The sequence below is a fragment of the Oryza glaberrima genome, chromosome 7, assembly GCF_000147395.1.
Source record: "Oryza glaberrima chromosome 7, OglaRS2, whole genome shotgun sequence".
In the NCBI taxonomy this organism is placed as follows: domain Eukaryota; kingdom Viridiplantae; phylum Streptophyta; class Magnoliopsida; order Poales; family Poaceae; genus Oryza; species Oryza glaberrima.
Genome location: NC_068332.1, coordinates 23760781 through 23782270, shown reverse-complemented (window position 1 = coordinate 23782270; position 21490 = coordinate 23760781). Strand labels below are relative to the sequence as shown.

Here is a 21490-nt window from a genome sequence, read left to right as displayed (position 1 = left end):
TAGGGAGGGAATTCATACAGTTGCATTGCAAAGGTATCAGCGATAGTACCATATACAAATTGGTACTACAAAATATGCAAATCATGTACTGCATCATACAATAGCAACTCCGACACTCCAAGATGTTAATGTCAGCATTCCATGCCAAAACCAATGTATGTGACATATCTATAATACTAATTTTTCTTATTAATTAATTCGTCTTACATTTCTATAAACAAATCTAATATACTCAAACAAACTTTCAGGTACAAACTTCCTTTAACAATTAAAGATGAATCAGGAACTTTGGACGCAGTAGCATTCTACAATGTGGCTGAGGATTTGGTTGAGGTAAATGCTACTCAAGCTACCCAGAACTTGAAAATTGATGCAACGGAACATGCCATAGCTCTTGATACAGCCATTGGGAAAACAAGACTGTTTCACATTGCCATGAATACAAAGTACTCTTCACACTTCACTATCAATTATGTCCTCAAGAAGAGTTATCCCGTTGAAAATGAAAATACAAGTTTGATGCTACCTACTCTGGAAAATACAAAGGTAGCAAAGGTATACAAATGTTTGTCCTTACCATATCTTCTACCAACCATCTATAATCTAAAAATAACTTTTTTCAGGAATCAGCCACCAAACAACTTGCAACAGATGAAGGGCTAACCACCATGGAACATTACAGGTCAACCAACATATGCCTTTTTTACTTATTATATTCTGCTTAACATTTCTATATTTATGACTACAACTAATAGCAGCAAAGAAGACCAACATCCCACTACGCCACCATCCCTACAACCTCCAGAAACAACTCTAGACAACAATACAGTAAACCAAATTATACCTTCAGCAAAGAGAGCTCTTCAATTTGAAAAGGAGTTACACATTGATCAACCAAGGTACTGCACTGATACAAGTTCTTTTTGCAGAATATACAAACTATTCTTCAACTAAATTCCTTTCATATATGCATCAGCCCAGCAATTGCAAACACTATTCAGGTTGCAACAAATCAACTTTATCATTCCCAACAAGTAGATCTCAGCAAGGAAAAACAACCGTCAACAGAATTTTCTCCAGGACAAAATTCTAAGCGCCATAAAAAACTGTACGTGCACACCTTAAGTTTCAGCCTATAAACATATAAAGTTTCAGCCTATAAACATATATATGTGTGTCACGCGCGCACATATATATATGTATGTATGTTTTGCTACTAATTTGACTGCTAAATTCAGAACGGAAGCCTCCACCAATGGAGAGGAAAACCAGCTGCAGCAGCCAAAGATAGCTGATCAACAGCCATCGGGTCACAAGGAACAGGTACAACTCTTCAAATCCTTCACAATTCTCCTACAACATGGCCTTTTATCAGCAACATATATAGCTTTTCTTAAAAAAATTAGACCTGCACCAAATCTGTCACCATCACTGCTAACGATTTCCTTAAGAAATTTAAACCTGCACCAAATCTATCACCATCATTGCTAACTTATCTTTGCAACCATTACTTGCAAGTTTACTGGCAAAACCAACCAAATCTGAAATATGGCATTTATATCTATTCCATATTTTATCCTCAATAATAAAAGACTCAAGATATGATTCTTAATCATATCTGATTCTGCAATAAATGAGAAAACAAAATTAGTATCCTTATTATCACCAGTGAAATACTATAAGAATCACCCACAACACCACCACATGTGCACTGCTCAATTTCTCATACCACAGTCCTTCCTTCACAAAATTTCTTCTGCAAACACAACGTCCATTGCCAACACAGATGGACCAACAACCAGAAAAAAATAGGTTAGCTCTCGCTATCCATGTTCAGCTATAGCTTCCTAATTACATAGTTTTCAAGCTTATATTTTATATTTAACATGCTTCATGCATTTCAGTGCTCTGTACATTGTATATGCCTATCTATACATCATCAAACGCATTACTCTTCTTCAGGAACCATGAGGTGCAACTCATCCACACCAACTACCTGCAAGCAGTTTCCAAGATTATTGCATCCAAATCAACAGCTATTTCTATCACTCTCCAAGGGAAATCATCCACCGACGACCTCTCCAAGCTGCAGCCAACTCAAGCTCACGTTGTGAATTACATGAAAAATAAGCTTCCTCACATGCATATCATTCTCGATGGAGAAAATGTCAAAAACAATGAGATTTAGAACTTACAGTTTCCTACTGTTTCCAGCTCATAGTATTACTACCTACCTACAGTTTGCTGTAATCGAATAAACAAAACTTTATGGGACCACCTATACATTTGTTGACAAATTTTCTCCTAAAAATTTGATAGATGTAATTATAATACAATCGTAGTGTAATTACACTGTAACTTGTATGTAATTACACTGTAACTTACATATAACTATAGTGTAACTTGTACGTAAGTTTCACGTAAGTTTCACGTAATTTTGAATCGTTAGATCTATTATAAGATTTGTTTTGGTGAGGAAGAAAAAAATCACAGCACACACATATGTGAAAGAATTTGTTCCCACAACCTCTATTTTACCGAAATAACATGTTATGGAGATATTTTTGAAAGTTACATACAAGTTACATTATAGTTACAGTGTAATTATATGCAAGTTACAGTGTAATTACACTACGATTGTACTGAAATTGCATCTGTCAAATTTTTGGGGGAAAATTTGTCGACAAATATATAGCGAAATTGAACTTTATTTTATATTTGCATGTGTTTCACTCAACTTATATTTATCCTCTGGTGAAGATCTTGGTGTTCCTAACAATATTCTGCTTGCAATGTTTCCAGTAAATCTGAATGGTGTTGTCATTGTGACTATAAATTTCCAACTCCTTGAACTCGAAATGAGTTTTTTGTGCTTGGCACTTTTAGCAATTGATGATGCAAATATCATCTTTAATTGATCACATAGCAGAACTGCTTACTTTTGAAATTGTATACTATACTATATTCCTGTTTGGTTAGGTAGCAGAACTACTCACTTATATCTCACTTATTCATGTTTATTCATACTTACATGCATATTCATCCTTTCTAATGTGCCCGCCGCAACGCGCGGGGTTTCAACTAGTATGTATAATGCATATGTCACATCAATTAGATAGAAACCACTTTGCAAAACCACCCTACAATGTTTTATGAATGGTATTTTATAGTTCAGGGGTTGGATGTCCTGTTTCAAAGTTTAGGAGAGAACTTGGACCTTTTTCCCTTTTTAAAACTGAAGATGTAGATTTGCCTTATCAAATATTTTGACATGAACTTTCACATATATTCAATTAAAATAAGTGGTCAGGCACAAGCTTGACATGAATTTTAACACCATTAAGTCTTCTTAACGGAAAGGGGGCAAAACATAAGCTTTAGCTAAAAAACGAGGACAGAATCATAAACCTGGAAATTGGAAAAGTAGAAGATGCCCCTATGAGAATTTAAGCTACCCAAACAAGTTTCATCTATGAGAATTTAAAGAAGATTTAAAGTTTCATCTAATTGATGAACAGAAAGAACAGACGAGCTTGTTTAGTTTGCAAATTTACATTTATTATTTATTCCGTGCACAAGAACATAATAACATGATCTTGATACACTACTAACTATAAATTATAAATAAGTTTCTACCAATGATTTCATTTCCCTCTAATTAACTGTGACTCGAGGACAGCAGCTTTGCAATGCTGCTACCTACGCGCGCCCAATCTTCTCCACCAGCCGCCTCTCAATCTCCATCCTCTTCCTCATGAGCACCGTGTACTTCTCCAGGAGCTCCTTGTCCTCCACACCCTTTCCGGTTGCGACGGCGAGCTTTGCACCCAAGGAGGTCTTCTCCAGGTTACCCTGGTACATGCAGGAGATGGGGACGAAGCTCCCTTCCTCATTGCACAGCCAGCCATGGGCAGCTCTCAGTGCCGCGCCAAGCGAGGCAGAATCTGATCAAGAAGCAGCGTTAGTTTTTTGCTTGAATTTATGGGTGACATTACTAGTTTCAGCAAATAGGAAGCTGCGCAAGAACAGAAAAAAAAGGTGGAGTTAAGGTGCTGTACCAGGTCTCTGAACTGTAAAGACAGGACAGCCAAAGATCTGCGCGATTGAGTGGAGGATGCGCTCGTTGGAGGATGCGCCACCGGTTGCGATGATCCGCTTGGGAGGGTTAGGCATGCCGAATCTCTCGGCATGGCCTCGCATTGACAGCAGCTGGCCTTCGATTATGGCACGAACCTAACACAACAAGGGATGATGGTGATAAGGTTAATGGGCTCGCCACGAAGAAACAAGTATTTTGATTGTCTTTGCAAACCTCAGATGGTGGATCAAATTCTTCCACCTCACGTTCCACCAGATTGTTGGATGTGACATCATTGAGGTTTTCAACAATGTATCGATGGAAGCCAACTGCATAGAATAAACCATTGTTTTTCATGATAGAGAATAATGTAAGAATACCGTGAAGAGATGTAAGAAACACTAAAATATGATTACCTGGAAGTGGCGGCAGAATTTCATGGTCTTTGTAGTAGAATCCTAATTTTCCGCCTATATGTTAAATAAAGAAGAATGACAAGATGTCAAAAGCACAGTTCGATTCACACAAGAAAATTGATGAAGGAATATTAATAAGATAAATTTAAAATAACACTATGTATGAAAAAACGTAGCAAGTTTGAACAAATAATAGTTGAGACTGCAGTGAACATTTAAATTGCTGATTTATTTTGTATGTACTGAAACACTATAAATAACCTGATGGAAAACAAGGTTGCTGGAACAGAAACGAGCAAGAAAATGTTAGTAAGAACTTATATTAAGAAATTTCATTTCAGTAAGAACGTACCATTTAGAGGTGGAGTTTTCTCTAGATAACTGTTGAAAACATCCCAGGATTTCTCCGCGCAACTGTTCCGCACATCTACAAACACATTGAATATATTCTAATATCAGAAAAGTCCCAGTACTACAATGGATTACATGAGAAAAAAGGATGGAAAGTATTATACCTTCTCGGGTCAATGAACCATTTTTGTAGCACAGCATCACCATATAACCATCAGGTTCAACAGGGTTAGGGAAAACATGGCCTTCAAGACTTGGTTTAGCTTCAGCAGTTATCCCAAAAACCTAAGGCAATTTGGAGATGAGTAACCCAGGAGCCTGAGAAAGAAAAGCCAATTCTACCAAAAGTGGCATCTTTGCAACTTACAGTATCACTAGTACCAAGGCTAATTGCAAGGTCACCAGGAGTATTCAGAGTTAAACCTAAAGAAGACACATCAAAATAAGAATAATTTAATGGTCCGTAGTTAACAAATGCATTGAAAAGAAGAAAGAATTACAAAATCTTGAGAAAGAAAGCAAGAGAAGCACCTGCAAGGCTATTGGGATTGTCTCCAGACCATTGAATAACTAAGCAATTCTTATCAAACTGAAGCCTGCATTTTCATAATGCATCACTCAAACAAAATTTAGGGCAACAAATATTTGTTTGTTCAGTCATCAGATGATATCAGCTAAAGTTTTGGCACAGCTAGCTTTCCCATTCACATATTATTTCTTTTCTATATGTTGAGGACAATTCACCTAAATCCCCTTGACAAGAATATGAACAGAGGGAGTGTAATCTGAATCTGTCAGCTATGATAGAGATGTTCCTTATTTTCATTATGAATCTGTGGTCGAAAATGTAGTAGATTATAAGAAATGATTAAAGAGAGTAATTAGCCCATTTGATGCCAAGTTAGGGAACAGCCAAATGCCGAAACACCTTGCGATTATTCAATTCCAGAATTTCAAACACCTTGCGATTATTCAATTCCAGTCTTCCAGAATTTCTTTTCTTTTACAGTTGTACTGAGTGCAAGAACAATGGAGAATGGTAAAAGAAACTCACCTTTCTACAAAATAAGGAGCAATTCGACCAGCTACTGCATATGCTGGTGCCAACTTTCCAAGCTTCTCTTCAAGCCCAGGAGCCGTTGCCTTCAGGAGAGAGGGCACAATTTTGATATTTTAGTATTAAAAAGATCTTGAAGGCAAAGTTTTTTAGTTATGTGAGAAATCTTGAATGCATGATAAAGGAGCTATCAGGGGCAGACCTCTAAAACAGTCTTTGACCAGGTTCTCTGGTTTATATCCATCAAGTTCATCCCAGCACCATCAGTCTCATCAATACTTGCATAGTTCCCCACCAGGATTGATGCCATGAACGAACTCACCAAAGATATTCTCTCAGTATCATCATAAACTTGCGGAACTGTTTGGTATATCTTCCGGATCTGAGGCCCAGTGAACCTCTCATAGGCACGAGATCCTGTCAACTTTGATAGCTCCAATGCGCCGCCTACTGCACTTTCTATTTCTCTGCATTGCTTAGTTGTGCTACTGTCCATCCATATTGGTGAGTCCATGGTAGAAAAGGCATCCTTCAGCTGGGATAACAAGCTCTTAGTAGGATCCAAGGAAGACAACACCGCATGACTACCCTTCTTCCAATAAACACTGCCGTGTTGTTGCCCACTCCCTGAAATGGCCACAACCTTGCTAAAGTTGATCTTTGGCTTTAGCTTCTCAAGTAGCAATTCAAAGGCTTCAACCCACATTATTGTTGGTGAAAATATGTGGCCATCATCTGCAGGATCTCTGTAAACACCACCTTCTGTTTTGTAGTGCGGTAAGTCAGAATCAAAGTTAACAATATCTGAAGCTACTATTATCAATTCGTTGTTCAGCATGGTAGCTTTTAGGGACCTGTAACAAGAGATTAGCAATATAAGATTCCACTCTGATGGTCCCTAAAAAGGTAAAAGGAACAGCATGGAATACACAGAAATATCGATGCAAATATCGATAGTATGTAAGGTGATGTCAAATATCGATAGTATGTAAGGTGATGTCATGAGGCGATGGCTATCAATATGCAGGATACTGAAACAAAGCGAACACATCAATTGGAACTGATGCCAAAATGTGGTGTATCTTGCTTCTTTCTTTAAATTGAGCTTTATGGATTTAGGCAGACTAAAAATGAAGTTTTTTTTTTACGCAAGACTAAAAAAAATGAAGTGACTCTGGCGTGCTCGGTTCAATGAAATTACCTCCACTGTCAACATAAAAAATAGCTAGCATGGACAAAGACTTGATCACTTAAATACAGGAACTCAGACATAAGGCTGAACTTCGAAGATTCAGACTATAACATGAATACAGGAATTCAGACATAAGGCTGAACTGTGAAGGATTCAGACTATAGCACCACCACTAGATATGGAACTCCATAAGCCCCTGTTCTCCCTATAATTCTCTGGTTTCCAAATTGCATGCAAGTCGTCATTTTTTTCTAAAAAAAAAAAAGACACTGAATGCAACTATTACGAACTTAATCTACCCCAACCCCTCCCTGATAGAATACCTGCGCAATTGCTCACATATGCTGATATGCATCTCCCGGATTTGCACAATGCAGATGAACAAAATAAACATTTTTTTTATCCTTGAATAACCGTCGTCATTTTGCCAATCACCTCAATTCCAAGCACTACCCAGTTTCCCCCCAAATCGAAAGCAGCCTCCACTTACACTAACTAGTACGTTCTAGCAGACATCAAATTCCGCATCTAGAACACCGACCAATTCGCAAGAAACAACCACCCGCACCCACACAAAAGCCAAAAAAAATAAAAAGATCTAAGCCCCCAACTGAAAAACCGAGAGAAACCATCGGGCTTACTGAGTGGAGCTGTCGAATCCGAGGAAGAGGGAACCCTCCGGGAGGGAGCTCCGCCCCACCATGGCTGCCGCCTCGCCTCGCCTCCCGCGCGAATCCCCCCTCTCAGATTGGAACCGGAAGAAGCAGCAAAGCAACAAACTGATCTGGGGTACTACTGATTAGAGAGAGAGAGAGAATCAGCACGAACAAACGGCGCGGCGGTTTATATACACTGATCTGGATGGAGGTGGAGTGGACTCGTTTCAAACGCGCGACTGATTTGTTGTTAATTCGTTTGGATAAGGATTAGCGGCGTGATCTGGAGTGGATTAGCGCATAAAATGATGATGGATTAGCATTTTGCAAGCGCCCGCGCAACATTCTGTTGGGGTATTCATCGCTACGTTCGTTGAGGAAGTCTGTCAGATAATCTATCTATCCAATGCTCACTTACAGGTGGGGCCAGCGTTTTAGTTGGTAGGAGTAGATTCCATCTATCTTATCTTGCTCTAGGCCCCTCCTCATCTTTGACATCGTAGCTATTGTACTGCTGCTACTCGAAGCACGCCAGCATGGAACAACTGAATTTTGATGCCGTCTGCCGATCTATTCTTAGTACTTCACACAATCACGATTCTGAATCCAATTCAAAAGTTCTAAGTAGTATTGCAATTCACAGGGCCTGTTTGGTACAGCTCCAACTTCTAAATTTAGCTGTAGGAGTTGAGTCTTGAGTGAAGTCGTGGAGCTGCCTAAACATAGCTCCACAACACTAGTTCATTATGTGAAAGAACTTCACCTAGCTTCACTCCCAGTTTTGATGGAGCTGGAATTGTTTGGCTGAGCTCCAGGGATAGAGCTAGAGCTGTACCAAACAGACCATATAATCGTATACATTAAAACCGTAAAATCGTAAATTCTACCTACGTAAAATTGTGGAATCAAGCATCTTAATTAGGATCATAAATTCGCATGACAGAGTCGAGATTTTAACCTTGCTCGCAACTACTCTCTCATGCCCTTATCCTTTGCAATATTAACTTCTTGTTCACAACTACTCTCTAATGCCCTTATCCTTGCCATTTTAACTTGAATTGCTAAGCAGACAGGGACACCTGAATACTGATCATCTGATGCCATCTGAATTCTTAATATACCTCACAAGTCACAACTACTCAAGAGTATATTAGAGAACGGCAACACTTATTATTTGTTTCCATGGCCATGACCTTTTATGCTACAGATTAATCGAATCAATGACTTCACGATAAACGAGTGATGGTCATGTGCTGGGTACATGAGTTCGAACCCATTGACACACGGTATGAACTCATGAACATCAACTTTGCAGAGTACAGTCTACAAGTTACAAACAATTCACTAGCAACAGCGCCACACTGCGCAGATGATTGAAGGATCAAGCAGAATAACAAAAAGATTCCAGTGATAAAACAATTAAAGCTGTGGGTTCTCAGCGTCTTATTCAGATCACTTCTCGGATATTACTGAAGGAGGAGGAGTTTGCAGCACAGATTAGGAGTAATTGCTAGTGTAGAATTTCTTCAGGAAGTCTGAGGACCCTTGGTCTTTCTCCATATCCTGCACCAGTCCCTTTTGGCCGACCACATATTGCCCGATGACGTGATGGCGCTGCTTCGCGTGTTCGGTGATGTTGCCCAGCTCCTCCATCCCCTTAAACAGGAGCATATCAATGACCTGTTTGCAAACAAAATTAGCTTAGATGAGGCATTGATACAGTAAGGATTAAGGTAAGTGAGACAAAAAGAAAATGTGAATGACCAAATTTTCAGGTCATTCGTGATGCGTCATGAGAAGCTACAAACAACAAGATAATTCTGCACTGGTAGAAAATGTACTTAACATAAAGAGGGGCAACATAATACAGGGATCCCAAATGCAACACAATCACCAAAACAGGGGGTATGAGGGAGAAATTTATCATTTCAGATTGTGATGATCAATGAATTCAAATTGGCGTTTGATCAAAAGAAGCATTCATCTGAATTTACTGCACTCAGATACAATGGAGAACTGGGCAATACAAGCAAGGACTGGACCAAACCTGAGGTATGGAACAGAAGCATTCCCAATAGTATTCATGTGATCGTAACAACTCTAATCTAACAAACGACAAAAGGTATCCAAAAACAAAACATGAATTTGCTGCGTTTTGTTACAAAGTTGAGGTTTCTTCAAATATTGGATCAAATCAACGCGTGCAATCTCTGATCCTTGCAACTCAAGCTGATGCAGCTTTGGATTATCCAAGATAAAAAATATAGATCCCTTTTACTGACATTAACATTTTTTAGTTTAAGTGCATGCTTCAGGTGAAGCCTTCCTAAGGGCCTAATCAAATGAGTGTAATTCAAATTGAAGCCAGCAAACATAGTTAGCCTACAAAGATGCAAATCATAACAAAAGAAAATGTTTCTTCAGGGGATCTAGAAACATGTACATGGAGAGGTGGTATGGATCTAATATTATGTGCATTGAATCGTATTCATAAGCACTCTTGCTCAATTAAACTGACAAATTTTCTCAATTTTTACAAGCAAAGGAGGCCAGCCGACAAAACCGCTCTCTCTAGTCTAAACTAAAATGCCAGAAGATACCTATCAGAAGATTGTGCAAAGACCAAAAACCTCATTAGACTGTCTTAACTGTGAGAGCCCGCATTGTACAGATGATATCCCTAGCTACTACTACCACCATCGACAAATGTGAATCGCATTGTTGATACTGGTAGTATAAATATAACATGGAAGCAGCAATGAAGTTCAGATAATCATGTGCTATGTCACAGAAAGTAGATCACTAAATGATATCCAGATGTCTAGATATAGAAATTGACCAACCATCGGTGAAAACAATTTACTGCCCACATAGCATCAAACCTGCCGGAATACTACTGTCCTTGAGGCAGAAGGTTAGTCTAAATCCCCTGCTGCAAACAAGAGGCTATCAAATCCTAGGTTAATCAAAACCTACCGATCCAGCACCTAACACCGATAAATCATCAACTCCCAAGGACCAGAAGAGACAAGATCGGAGAGAGCAGGCGAGCAGTTGGTTAAGCCACTAGAGAATTCTCATTCACGAGGCGCAGATCGACGAAATCGGGAAGACGGATGAAATCGATGGGGGGTGGGTGCGAGGTTGGGACCTTGGGGTTGGTGACGCCCTGGTTCTTGCGGATCTCCTTGGCGATGGTGGAGCGGAGCTGGGACGGGGTGACGACGTCGTCGAGGTTGTAGATCTCCATGATGGAGGGGATGGCGCGGCACGCCTGCCTGAAGAAGTCGAACACGCGGTGCCGCGCCTCCTCCAGCGACGCCGAGTTCGGCGGCACCTTCACCGCGCGCATCGTGAACGCCATCTCTCTCTCTCTCTCTCCTTCTCTCCTCCGGCGAATCGGCCTCTCGCCCCCCGCAGCCGCCGCCGTCTGCTGCGCCGCCGCTCTCCGGTGGCTCCGATTGGTGGTGGTGGTGGTGGTGGTGGATTCGAGCTCGGAGAGAGAGAGAGAAGGGTATCGGAATCCTCTCGCGGCCTTGTTGCCAATCACCAGCCGTCGGATTGCCTCGAGATTCGGGATTTGGTGGGTAGATATGGGCCGCGTGCTGTCCTGTGAGGCCGAAGATGCTAAGGCCCAAGGCCTGATTAGCTAATAGCCTGAATTTTTTTTTTGTTTTGTTTTTTCGAAACCGGGTTAGTCTGAAATTTGCTTTGAGTTTCTGCAAGAAGAAAACAGAGTCTGAAATTTGTTCAAGTTTTTTGCAGTTGATTATGGCAAGGCAGCAAAAATAGGAGTAACATTTGTTCTACCGACACACCGACGATTAGAAGATAGTGCGATCTTCAGGTTCACATCAACCGAGTATCTTACAGAAACTGAAGTGAACTGGTATCCAAATGAATCTGAATTCTGATATCATTGTAAAATACTGATACATATCTCAAACATCACTACAAGATATATATTTCAGTTCACGTGCAGAAATAGCCAAAAAAAAAAACTGGAACTCAGTCTCGATCCCATGAACTTTTTCACCCTGACCATTCCACAGCGCTTCAATCTGGCCTGTTTTCAGGCTCACCATTGCACAAAACTTCAGTGGGGATGCCGTTCTGTTTCAGCGTACAGAACTTGAGATTTGAGGACCCAATCAAAAGCTAAGACTTGCTGTGGGTAGTATCCTTGCTCAAAACCAGTGAGGAGCAAAGCACGAAACAAAATTTATACCCAAAGGTATCCTTGGCTCCTTGCTCACAGGTTGAAGATCTGAACAGGCCAGCTACGCTTCCTGCCATCTGAGCTGATTCCTGCAGTTTCAATCGATATGTCTATGCTGCGGTGCTCAGAGGCCCTCACAATGCTGATGCGGGATCTGATCATCACAGCTGGGCACTCATCTGTGCCAACTGACGCAGATGAGACAACGGCTGATTCCTCCTTTGCCATTGCGATGGGCTCTTCAAAGGTGAAGATAGTTTGAGACCAGTGAGTCGGTGTGGAGAAAGGAGAGGTGGAGAGGTTGACTGGCTTCTCCTTGCAGAATCGGTTCGTAAAGCCAGTGTCAAACCATAATATAATGCCATAGCACCAGGTTACTCCAGATTGTGATACACCACTTTCACTGAGCCTCAGCTCAAAGCTTGAAGTAAAATCCATTTCATTTTCCTTCATAGTTGCCAGATCAAAGGACTGCATAGAAACAGAATAAACACAAGATGTCAAGTACAATTCCGTGCATTGGAAGGACATTCGAGCACAAAGGAAGTAGTATTCATTATGAATGTTATCTACACCTCCAGACGGTCAACCAAATCACAATTATCTCTTGATCTGTATTTCAAACCTCAACAAAAAGACAATACTGAAACATAAGTGCATAACCCAGTTGAAGCATGTAGGTCATGGGACTTACATTGAGAACAGCTGTCTCTGTCACAATATCTTCAGAAGCCAATATATCAACAACAGGAAATCTAGCTGAATTCCCTGTCACTTCTTTGCCAATACATGACATATCAAAGCCATACACATTTTCCCAAAATGGCAAGCTTGTTCCACCTTTCCCAAATCCAGCACCAAACTAGAAAAAATAGATCAGACCAAACAAGTGACCAAATAGCAGAAAATGGCAGACATAGAATGTAGGCAAAAGTTGCTACTTACAATTGTTGCAGTATCTGGGAGAATAGCACCACCAGGTTTTAGAAAATGATCGCGTGCATATAGAACTGAACTGAGCATGGATTCATAGAGTAGGCAATATCCCATCCATTCGCTCACCAAAACATCAAATTTATTGGATGGAACTTGTATTTTATGGTTTAGCTCTTCAGCCTTGGTATGAACAACAGTTATCACTTGAGTATCTCGCTTTTGTTGCATCTCCATATTTTCATCGTACAGAAAACCATTACTTTTTGCAACCTGCATTTATGTAGTGTGTATGAGAGAAACCATAAATTAAACAAGAAAGGCAGTCTGATATTCTTTTTATTTAAAAAAGAACGTACTTCAGTAGCGACAGAAACCATCTTTGCACTCCCGTCAACAGCAATAACTCTAGAAGCACCAGCCTTAGCTGCAAAAAGACTATACAGACAGAAAGCATACATCAACAGCTCATTCAACATTCATTACTTGTTGTGTTTTGCATCTCAACAATATAATCATTACACAAGCAACTTGTATCATAAAATATACTCATGAATCAACCCAGGATTGCAACAACAATCTACATGGTAGGAATCAAATTCACCTTCTGATGCAGAAGGAAGTCAGAATTCCTCCCAGTAGGCTATTACTTGAGTGCATTAGATCTAACCAAGCATTCTCAATTTTTTATTATGTACTACAAGTTTATGGCTGTTGCTCATTTTCTTACCTGCGGTACGTAGCATATAGACTTTTAGTGGATTCAAGATTGAGAGCATCAAGCTCATGCTAAAACAAAGTAACCCAAAAGAATTTTACACATGCATACCTTAGAATTCCCGTGCCACAACCAACATCGAGCACAGTTGCACCATTCATGAGGCTAGGATTGCCTAAAAGGGCATCTCTGTAAGCTTCTGTTCTTACCTGAAAAGGTCAGTCAGAAATTTATTAGCCGTTGGGCATTTTGGAAAACAAAGCGATAGTATATGTTTAGAAAAACAGTGTCAGGGTTTAACCTACTTTGTCACCAAGCATCTCTCTATGGATGCCAAATGAACTATACGACCCGAAGTAGCTCTCATCCACACTTTTAATTCCCCTAGCAGCAGCACTAGCACGTGCAATTTTTAACTGCTTGTCACTTGGCTCCTGAGCAAGAGACCCACTGCACTCCCCATCTGTACTCTCAATAGTACATGTTCTCTCAAATCTATCAATGACATCAGAACCATCATTGATAATAGATTTCAGATTGCTCTCACATGTTTCAGCTAAACTCCCATTGCCTGCTGAACACCCTCCCTTTTCCATTGGCATTCCACAGTCGTCCTCGTCATCATCATCAAAGACGGACAAACTGTGCAAAAGAGAATCATCCTCCAAGAATGGTTTTAAGTATACATCATCACCCCATGGAACCTTTCCCTCTAGTTGGGGAATCTCTAATGCATGCAAATGGCCGCATAGTTCGCTGTTGCTAGAGAAAACTTGCCCACAGCTCCAACATTTATTCTCCGCCACCTACAAATCAATCATAATAAGTTCATAAGGTTCATAATAATCCATGAAATGGAGCAAAAAAGCACAGAAACTAACGAAATTGCAATCGAAATCAAGTGAGGTCTAGTACATGACCACGCAAACAATTAGCACAACAATTAAATTAACTATATACGGAGTATACAGCTCGATTTCAAGCTGCTGAAGCTGAAACCCTGACGCACCTTGGACCGAACGAAGTTGATGAGCTTGATGCACCCGTAGAAATCCATCCCCGTCTCCTTCACGACCCTGTAGAAATCAAACCGGTGCTCGGAGGCGCAGTGCGAGAAGAGCGAGCTCTCGGAGTCGAACCGCGCGCTGCAGAACAGGCAGAGGAGCCCGCCGCCGCCGCCGCCGCCGCCCGCGTCGTCGCCGTCCGACTCCCAGTCATCCCACCCCTCCTCCCCCTCCTCCTCCTCCTCCTCCCCATCCTCGTACTCCTCCCTATCCTCTCCGAGCCGCTCTTGCTCGGGACGGAGCTCGTGCTCTCGGGTCGCCATGGCGCAGCACAGCAACAGCAGCAGCAGCTCGGTTAAACCCTAGACGACGATGGCTTTGGTCGGCTTAAGCCCTCGGAGGCGAAATCGTGGGCCGGGCCGGGCCGGGCCGAATTCTGATGAGGCTGGCAGGTGGGCCGGGCCCATAAGAGGAGGAGAGAGCTCGCGCCGCCCCCCACTCCAATCGTCAAAACCCTCGACGCCGCGGCGATCCCCCGACCACCTCGCCGCCGGCGATCTCTCCGCCTCCGCCTCCTTATCCGGCAAGGTAATCTTCCGAAAGTTATAGCGAGTAGTGACCACCCCCTGATTCACACTGAATGGTTTGGTTGGGTGTGCTGCCATTGCGCTTCCACTGCAGCTATCTCTTGCTTTTCCAGGGTATTAGGTTTGGGGGGGAGGAGAGTAAGTAGGATAACCAGGTTGTGCATGACTGCATTAGCTTGCCTCGCCGGGAAAGCAATTTCTTGGAGCAGGTGAGACGATTCCCCCGAAGTTTTTGGTAGGCTAGATGATGCAAGTGTGGTTGGTCTCTGTTTGGGCTTACTGTGCGTGTAATCTTCTGCTTTGCAGTGGTGTCAAAGCAGCGGCTGGGTGTGGTCTCGGCTTGCTTCCGCAGTGGCGCGGCGTGTTCCGGAGCGTGAGAATGGAGAGTGGGAGCTCTCAGGGTGGCCGTGGTGCCCTCATAGTCCTGGAAGGGCTGGATAGGAGTGGGAAATCTTCGCAGTGTGCTCGGCTGCTGTCCTTTCTGCAAGGTAAAGGTTGCCAGGCCGAAGGGTGGCGGTTTCCTGATAGAGGTACTAGTGTTGGGCAGATGATATCCGCGTACCTTGCGAACGAGTCGGAACTTGACGATAGGACAATCCATTTGCTCTTCAGTGCGAATCGCTGGGAGAAAAGGTTTGTTCTTTTCAACTTGTAAGATAAACGATATGTCGAACAGCTTATGTTATAGGTGGAAAATTTTCTTCAGTGATACACTATGTGCAGTGATGCAAGGTCTTTGTGGTTCTAAGTTGTAACTGTGGAGGTGTTGGTTTGGTCTGCCATTTTCAGAGCTTTGATGGAAAGAAAGCTACTTGGTGGAACTACTCTCATTGTTGATCGTTATTCTTATTCTGGAGTGGCATTTTCAGCTGCCAAGGGACTTGACATTGAGTGGTGCAAGGTGAGTAGGGTACCATGTGGCCATATTATGAATTTTTCTTTTCTAGCCATAAATTGTTTATAGCAGTAATCCCTCCTTTTTCCTTTTGTAGGCTCCTGAAAATGGACTTATAGCCCCAGATCTTGTAGTATATTTGGATGTACAACCAGAGGTATGCTATTTGTTCTCATTCTTCCTATGGCTATGTTCTAGAATATAGATTCCTTTTGTTAGTATTGAAAGGCAGGATTTCCTCAGTTTCATGCCTTTGACTCATTTGCATATTGTAGTGATGATAGCCCCATTAGGTACCTAATCTAATCACATAAGCATATAAATAGAGAACCCATTGGCCATCGAGTTTTACTTTTACCCCTAAGGTTCGTGTCTGTCTAGTATGCATTGAAACTCTAAAAAATCAAGTCAACCTCAATTCTTCATCATGTTGTCGGTTGTGGAAAACATGAAAACTGTTCCGCAGATTCTTTGCTAACCCCACTTGCCTTGTTATCGCTCACCCAAAGGGATTGAACGGGATTTGGAGGTAATAATTCCACAGCTATTGAGGTGTGGAATTAATCCCCTCCACTCCCTTTCTCATGGGGATTAATCAAACAAGCCCTTATGATGTGATGTTGCATGACATAAATATGTATTTGCCATTTCAGAAAGCAGCTGAAAGAGGAGGCTATGGGGGTGAGAGATATGAAAAAATTGAATTCCAAAAGAAAGTTGGTGAGCATTACCATTCACTTCGTGATTCAACATGGAAGGTAATCAACCAGCATAGTACTTAATTTAAGTTGGATGTGCAAATGCAGTGATCTGCCTGTCATTCATTTTCATTTTTCTGTATTCATGATCTATACCATGACTTGTAAGATTGTGTAGAAACCAGTAGAATGCAATAGTATCTCAAGAATTTGGTTGTTTCGTTAAAGTATGGTCATAATAATTAGTTCTATAGTCAACCAATTAGTAATAAATAAATCTGATTAACTTGTTGCATTGGTTGTGTCACGTAGGTTGTTGATGGCTCCCTTCCCATGGAAGTTGTGGAAGAACAGCTGAAGGAACTAGCCATGAGTTGCATTCTGGAATGCCAAAGCAAGCAACTTGCCAGTCTGGCCTGGTAGTGTATCGATAGCACCATCCCTTGGTGCCAATGCCACATCATTATCGATGGCCTGCTAGAGTTATGCTTTAAGGAGAGCTTGCTGATTTCTGTATTCTATGTGCACTTCTATAGAGTGATGTTTTGCGAGAACTTGTTCGCTGATGTTCTGATAGCCTTTTCGTAATGTGAATTATGTGAGGTTCTGCTGTTCTTGTAAGCTTCTCATACACTCTGTTTGCCAAATTTGAGTTCATAAAATGGTTTTGCAGTAACTAATGAGAAAAGTCGTTTTGAACCTGAAGAACACCTTGCAGGAACGTAAATGTCGCATATTAGCCAAAATTCTTGCTGTGTTGCTCAATCAATAAATCTTAAGCTGCAAAATATATTGTAGGCTTCAAGGAGACAAAGGTAAAAGATAAGTCTGTAATTCAGAAGACAGAAATTCACCACCAGGACGGTATGTTTCTGCTACTGATTACACGAGTACAGTTTGTGTCGATTTTAGCACAGTTAATACTCCCACAACCACACATTCACTAACTTTGGTCTTTTACACATAACTGTCGATCAAAGACTTCCTCATGTCATCAACAATCGCGGCAGGCTGCCCTTCTCTCAGCTTGAAGACGCTCTCAATGACCGATAGCTCAGTAGCCGTAGTGTCTGAGCCACAGAAAGCAGTCCAGTCATTCACTGTCATGCCCGCAGCAATGACCTCGCTGCCTCGGTTCACGGTTCCAGCAACAAGAGGGACTTGCAGGAGCGTGGACAGCTCATCAAGATCTTCAATGGATGTATGAGGATGGACCTGTTTCGCAATTGTTGTACAATAAGAAAAAGAACATTTGTAACAAACACAGATCGAATGGAACAGAAATGAAGTAGAAAAAACATACTAGGCCACCCCTGTTTGTAATCGCACAGTAGCTTCCCACAAGGATGTTTCCTGCAATTGTCTGCCGGAACACCTCAACCCCAAGCACATCTGCAATAAGTTCCTCAGTGGCCTGGAGAATTGAGCAGCAGGCATATTTAGTTCGAGACAATAGGGAAAAGCATTAAGTCAAGAAACATCACTAGAGAGATATACGAAGATAGGCTTACCTTGTCGAGGTCAGGGTGTGTAAGCGCGACATGGTCATTGCAAGCTACACAATTGCCAAGCGCAGATAGCCTTTCATCAATACGCTGGACAACCACTTGATCAGGCAAGCAGTTCCTCAGATGCTGAAGCTCTAGAACAATTCAAACACACAGGGAACATAGAATTACTACAAATTCATGGTGAAACTTTTGTCCATGACAAAATATCATAACACAGCATCACAAACCAATCAAGCTGCTAAGGAAAATCAATTCGACAACACAAGCATGGAATGTATATCCAACTGGCATGATTGATTGTATCTGTCTAGCAGATAGTCACAATATCCAGAAGGCCTTGGATATTACATGAAAACAAGTTCCAAATATACTACAACACTATCAAGCCATGTGCCTGTGCTCGTACAAAAGAAAAATAATAATGCGGCAGACAGTGTAAGTCCATAATTGCCTTAACAACTTTGCCCTCTGTGCAATACCCAAGTAACTGTAACTCTGATAATAATTATAGAGTAATTTCAATGATAATTATAGTACCTATAATCATCAGGTAGATAAAATTTTCTTTCAGTACATGTACACATTATTTAGCTTAGAAAAGATTTTCTGTTTTCCTATAAGTCCATAAAAACGGAGTGTGGCTAAAGAACATACACTGAAAAACTATATCCATGTGAAAAGTTACTAATTTATTGACACATATAGCCAACATGTGGATGACATCAATAGCACAGAGCTAGCAGAAACGATGTAGGCATGGCAGCAAAGATTTATAGGAAAAAAGATACAAAAATAGAGTACCTTGATCGGTGGTAGTGTGAGGCAAGAGAAGTCCATTCTTGTTTCCTGGACATCAAAGATTCAAATTGGTAAACGAAAAACAAGAAGGCAAGTGCATTAATCCACTTAGTATATCCAAGCTCAAGTACTAACCGACACAGAGACGACCAATTATTCTAGTACCACCTATGGAGGTCTTGACAACAGGAATAACATCTGCGAGCTCAGACTCAAAGGCACTGCAAAATAACAAATAATGCAGCAGTTATGAGTTAGGCATTCCCACGCTTCCACAAATAATTTCCCAACATCTTAAACTGACAAAATATGCACCTGTAGAAGTTCTCTGATCCTCCAATTGCAACAAGACAATAGGCATTTGTCAACTTGGAGAAAACACCAACTTCACAATTGTTCTCAAACTGAATACCTACAGATCGTGTATTCAAGAAAAAGCAGATTAGATACGGAAGATGTGTAAAAGGCATTTGAATCAAACATCACCCACCAGTTCAGAACCCAGTATGAGCAATGAAACCTAACCAACCAAATTAGAGGTGCGCTACATCACATGATTAAGTGTAGAAATTTCAGCATAGAACAACAAATGAGATGCTAAGAAAAAGATCTTTTACTAAAAGCTACCGTAACAAGCTACCACTTTTGTCCTCAAAAACATTACATTCTAAACACTGATCATTCAGAAAAATCTCAACAAACATTAAACCCACTTGACTAGCCCCGAAATCCATTCTGTGATGCTGCTTCAGTCACAAAACTACTCATCTAGGCATCTGGCCACAAGACTAATCACCCAACAGTACTAATCGCCCAATCCGTCGTTGCCAATCCCCAACGCTACAAAATATCTCATCGAAGTAACTAACCGAAATGAATATAGAGCTACCTAATCACAAAAACCACGCGCCGCAAAACCTCAAACATGCTGAAACTTACGGGTCGCCATGGTCGATTCCGCCTCGTCGCAGCCGCCGCTTCTCTTCTACTAATCAACACACACCTGCAGATCAAACACCGAAGATGATTTACCCCCCACCAAAAAAAAAGGAGAGAGATTACGGAGTAATCGGGTAGCATAGACGCATCCACTATTCGGTTCCACGCCGCTGCCAATTACCTGGAACGAACCGGCGGCGAATCGGGAGGTGGAGGCGCGGCTAGGGTTTGGGGGTGCGCGCGACTTCCGAGGCCGAGACGGGGGGAATGGTCTCTCTCTCGCGGCGGTATATGAGCCGCCACCGCTTGAGCGGAGACGGACGCGGCCGCGGGTGGGCTCGTGGGCCCACTTGAAAAGATACAGTGAATGGGCCGAATTGGATTGTGACCTATCGTGGGCCTCTCGTGACCATTAGATCGCACTTTGGAGGCCCAGATCCACTGCGGATGGATGGCCAGGCCATGCCGTGCGGCCCATTTTGCCACCACGCGATGCATCGACGAGGGGAAAAAAAAGTAAATTTTATAAAACCACATCTGTTATGATCCAAGTTACACAAAATTATAAGGATTTTGGCAATGTGGCACATAATCATGTACTATCTACTATGGCATATGTCAAAATGGTTAACGGTACGGTTTTGTGAAACTTTAGGACTATAATATCCGATGTTACGTGTCACGTGTCAAATTTTTCGTGGTTTTATGCAATTTTGGACCCATAATACGTGGGGATTATGAAATTTACTTAAATAAACTAGTTCTAGAACCTTCTAGAACGAAATCACCCGCTACATCTGTAGAGATTTTCTCGCTTGCAGCGTCTTCTCAGTGCTTGATTCCGTGAGAATTTAAGCTCGAAGGAGAAAGAAAACACCGATCGATCTGTTCGTGGGTCTTTCCAACCTAACGGAGGATTCGAGATTAGGAGTATTTTTAATGCCATGATTTGGTGAAACAGATGGAGGACGGAATGAGTGTGTAGGGAGAAATGGGCGGTTGGGCATCATCACAAGGTGCCCAGATTTCCTTCTTTTTCTTTTCGGATATGAAAGGGACCAGCTAGATTAGGTTCGTCTAAAATTAATCTGAGCAAAAAGGAGTTGTGATTCTAGTGGATTAGTTTATCGGAAATTTCTGTGTGGTTTTGCATTCCGATTATTATTCATTCAGTAGCTTGATCACTAGTTGGTCCCTGATAATGTTAATTCCAATTTTGTGGTGTCATAATCATATTATGGACTGACTCTCTTTTTTTTTAGCAAACTTATGGTTGTGTGTCTTGTGACAGAAGCTGAAGATGTAATCCATTTTCATTATCTTAAAAATGATTGACTCTCTAACTTGTCTGTCTCGGTTAATCTTGCAAGTTGCTAGTAGTCTACGGAATCATTCATCAAACTTATCTTCTGAATTTTGCACACTTTCTTGGGAAAAA

The 21490-nt window shown here is 41.5% G+C and overlaps 5 protein-coding genes and 1 long non-coding RNA gene across 7 annotated transcripts; 2 read left to right on the top strand and 4 right to left on the bottom strand.

Annotated features, from left to right (window-relative positions):
* The first annotated feature begins 818 nt into the window (after positions 1–818).
* Positions 819–2511, top strand: LOC127780815 (uncharacterized). Its single transcript, XR_008018828.1, has 3 exons — positions 819–899; positions 1239–1323; positions 1963–2511. It is a non-coding gene; the product is annotated as an uncharacterized LOC127780815 (long non-coding RNA).
* Positions 2512–3464: 953 nt separating this feature from the next.
* Positions 3465–8147, bottom strand: LOC127780411 (xylulose kinase 2-like). The gene is made up of 11 exons (XM_052307321.1): positions 7736–8147; positions 6105–6756; positions 5900–5988; positions 5377–5441; positions 5213–5268; positions 5010–5130; positions 4847–4921; positions 4495–4548; positions 4313–4407; positions 4059–4233; positions 3465–3944 (listed from the first exon to the last, which is right to left on the bottom strand). The coding sequence occupies exons 1-11, from the start codon at positions 7795–7797 to the stop codon at positions 3700–3702; spliced, it is 1689 nt and encodes a 562-aa protein (XP_052163281.1). The 5' UTR covers positions 7798–8147; the 3' UTR covers positions 3465–3699.
* Positions 8148–8958: 811 nt separating this feature from the next.
* Positions 8959–11266, bottom strand: LOC127778412 (NADH dehydrogenase [ubiquinone] 1 alpha subcomplex subunit 6). Its single transcript, XM_052305009.1, has 2 exons — positions 10902–11266; positions 8959–9430 (listed from the first exon to the last, which is right to left on the bottom strand). The coding sequence occupies exons 1-2, from the start codon at positions 11112–11114 to the stop codon at positions 9248–9250; spliced, it is 396 nt and encodes a 131-aa protein (XP_052160969.1). The 5' UTR covers positions 11115–11266; the 3' UTR covers positions 8959–9247.
* Positions 11267–11543: 277 nt separating this feature from the next.
* LOC127779430 (probable protein arginine N-methyltransferase 3) lies at positions 11544–14962 on the bottom strand. Its single transcript, XM_052306202.1, has 7 exons — positions 14630–14962; positions 13926–14426; positions 13732–13829; positions 13262–13340; positions 12915–13175; positions 12664–12831; positions 11544–12440 (listed from the first exon to the last, which is right to left on the bottom strand). Exons 1-7 carry the CDS (start codon positions 14945–14947, stop codon positions 12003–12005), a joined length of 1863 nt encoding a protein of 620 aa, XP_052162162.1. The 5' UTR covers positions 14948–14962; the 3' UTR covers positions 11544–12002.
* Positions 14963–15123: 161 nt separating this feature from the next.
* On the top strand, positions 15124–17469 carry LOC127779431 (thymidylate kinase). Of its 2 annotated transcripts, none has more exons than XM_052306204.1 (7): positions 15124–15212; positions 15325–15420; positions 15518–15844; positions 16001–16112; positions 16204–16263; positions 16760–16864; positions 17117–17469. In XM_052306204.1, the coding sequence occupies exons 2-7, from the start codon at positions 15374–15376 to the stop codon at positions 17225–17227; spliced, it is 762 nt and encodes a 253-aa protein (XP_052162164.1). In that variant the 5' UTR covers positions 15124–15212; positions 15325–15373; the 3' UTR covers positions 17228–17469. The 2 variants fall into 2 exon arrangements, with proteins under 2 accessions (XP_052162164.1, XP_052162163.1); XM_052306203.1 differs by having other exon boundaries at positions 15306–15420; positions 17117–17468.
* Positions 17470–17573: 104 nt separating this feature from the next.
* On the bottom strand, positions 17574–20332 carry LOC127779432 (eukaryotic translation initiation factor 6-2). The gene is made up of 8 exons (XM_052306206.1): positions 20234–20332; positions 20053–20116; positions 19429–19525; positions 19249–19334; positions 19117–19161; positions 18316–18446; positions 18108–18218; positions 17574–18019 (listed from the first exon to the last, which is right to left on the bottom strand). Exons 2-8 carry the CDS (start codon positions 20060–20062, stop codon positions 17762–17764), a joined length of 738 nt encoding a protein of 245 aa, XP_052162166.1. The 5' UTR covers positions 20063–20116; positions 20234–20332; the 3' UTR covers positions 17574–17761.
* Positions 20333–21490: the final 1158 nt, after the last annotated feature.

Excerpts from the sequence above, each read along its gene's own strand:
- LOC127780411 (XM_052307321.1), bottom strand. The coding sequence starts at position 7,797 with ATGGTGGGGCGGAGCTCCCTCCCGGAGGGTTCCCTCTTCCTCGGATTC. Across the intron at positions 6,757-7,735 it reads GGATTCGACAGCTCCACTCA|GTCCCTAAAAGCTACCATGC; the intron begins GTAAGCCCGATG and ends CTCTTGTTACAG. Across the intron at positions 4,234-4,312 it reads AATTTGATCCACCATCTGAG|GTTCGTGCCATAATCGAAGG; the intron begins GTTTGCAAAGAC and ends TTGTTGTGTTAG.
- LOC127778412 (XM_052305009.1), bottom strand. The coding sequence starts at position 11,114 with ATGGCGTTCACGATGCGCGCGGTGAAGGTGCCGCCGAACTCGGCGTCG. Across the intron at positions 9,431-10,901 it reads AGGGCGTCACCAACCCCAAG|GTCATTGATATGCTCCTGTT; the intron begins GTCCCAACCTCG and ends GTTTGCAAACAG.
- LOC127779430 (XM_052306202.1), bottom strand. The coding sequence starts at position 14,947 with ATGGCGACCCGAGAGCACGAGCTCCGTCCCGAGCAAGAGCGGCTCGGA. Across the intron at positions 14,427-14,629 it reads TCAACTTCGTTCGGTCCAAG|GTGGCGGAGAATAAATGTTG; the intron begins GTGCGTCAGGGT and ends ATTGATTTGTAG. Across the intron at positions 13,341-13,731 it reads TGTGGCACGGGAATTCTAAG|TCTTTTTGCAGCTAAGGCTG; the intron begins GTATGCATGTGT and ends CTGTCTGTATAG.
- LOC127779431 (XM_052306204.1), top strand. The coding sequence starts at position 15,374 with ATGACTGCATTAGCTTGCCTCGCCGGGAAAGCAATTTCTTGGAGCAG. Across the intron at positions 15,421-15,517 it reads AAAGCAATTTCTTGGAGCAG|TGGTGTCAAAGCAGCGGCTG; the intron begins GTGAGACGATTC and ends TCTGCTTTGCAG. Across the intron at positions 16,264-16,759 it reads ATTTGGATGTACAACCAGAG|AAAGCAGCTGAAAGAGGAGG; the intron begins GTATGCTATTTG and ends TTGCCATTTCAG.
- LOC127779432 (XM_052306206.1), bottom strand. Across the intron at positions 18,447-19,116 it reads TCACACTACCACCGATCAAG|AGCTTCAGCATCTGAGGAAC; the intron begins GTACTCTATTTT and ends GAATTGTTCTAG. Across the intron at positions 18,219-18,315 it reads CACACCCTGACCTCGACAAG|GCCACTGAGGAACTTATTGC; the intron begins GTAAGCCTATCT and ends TCAATTCTCCAG.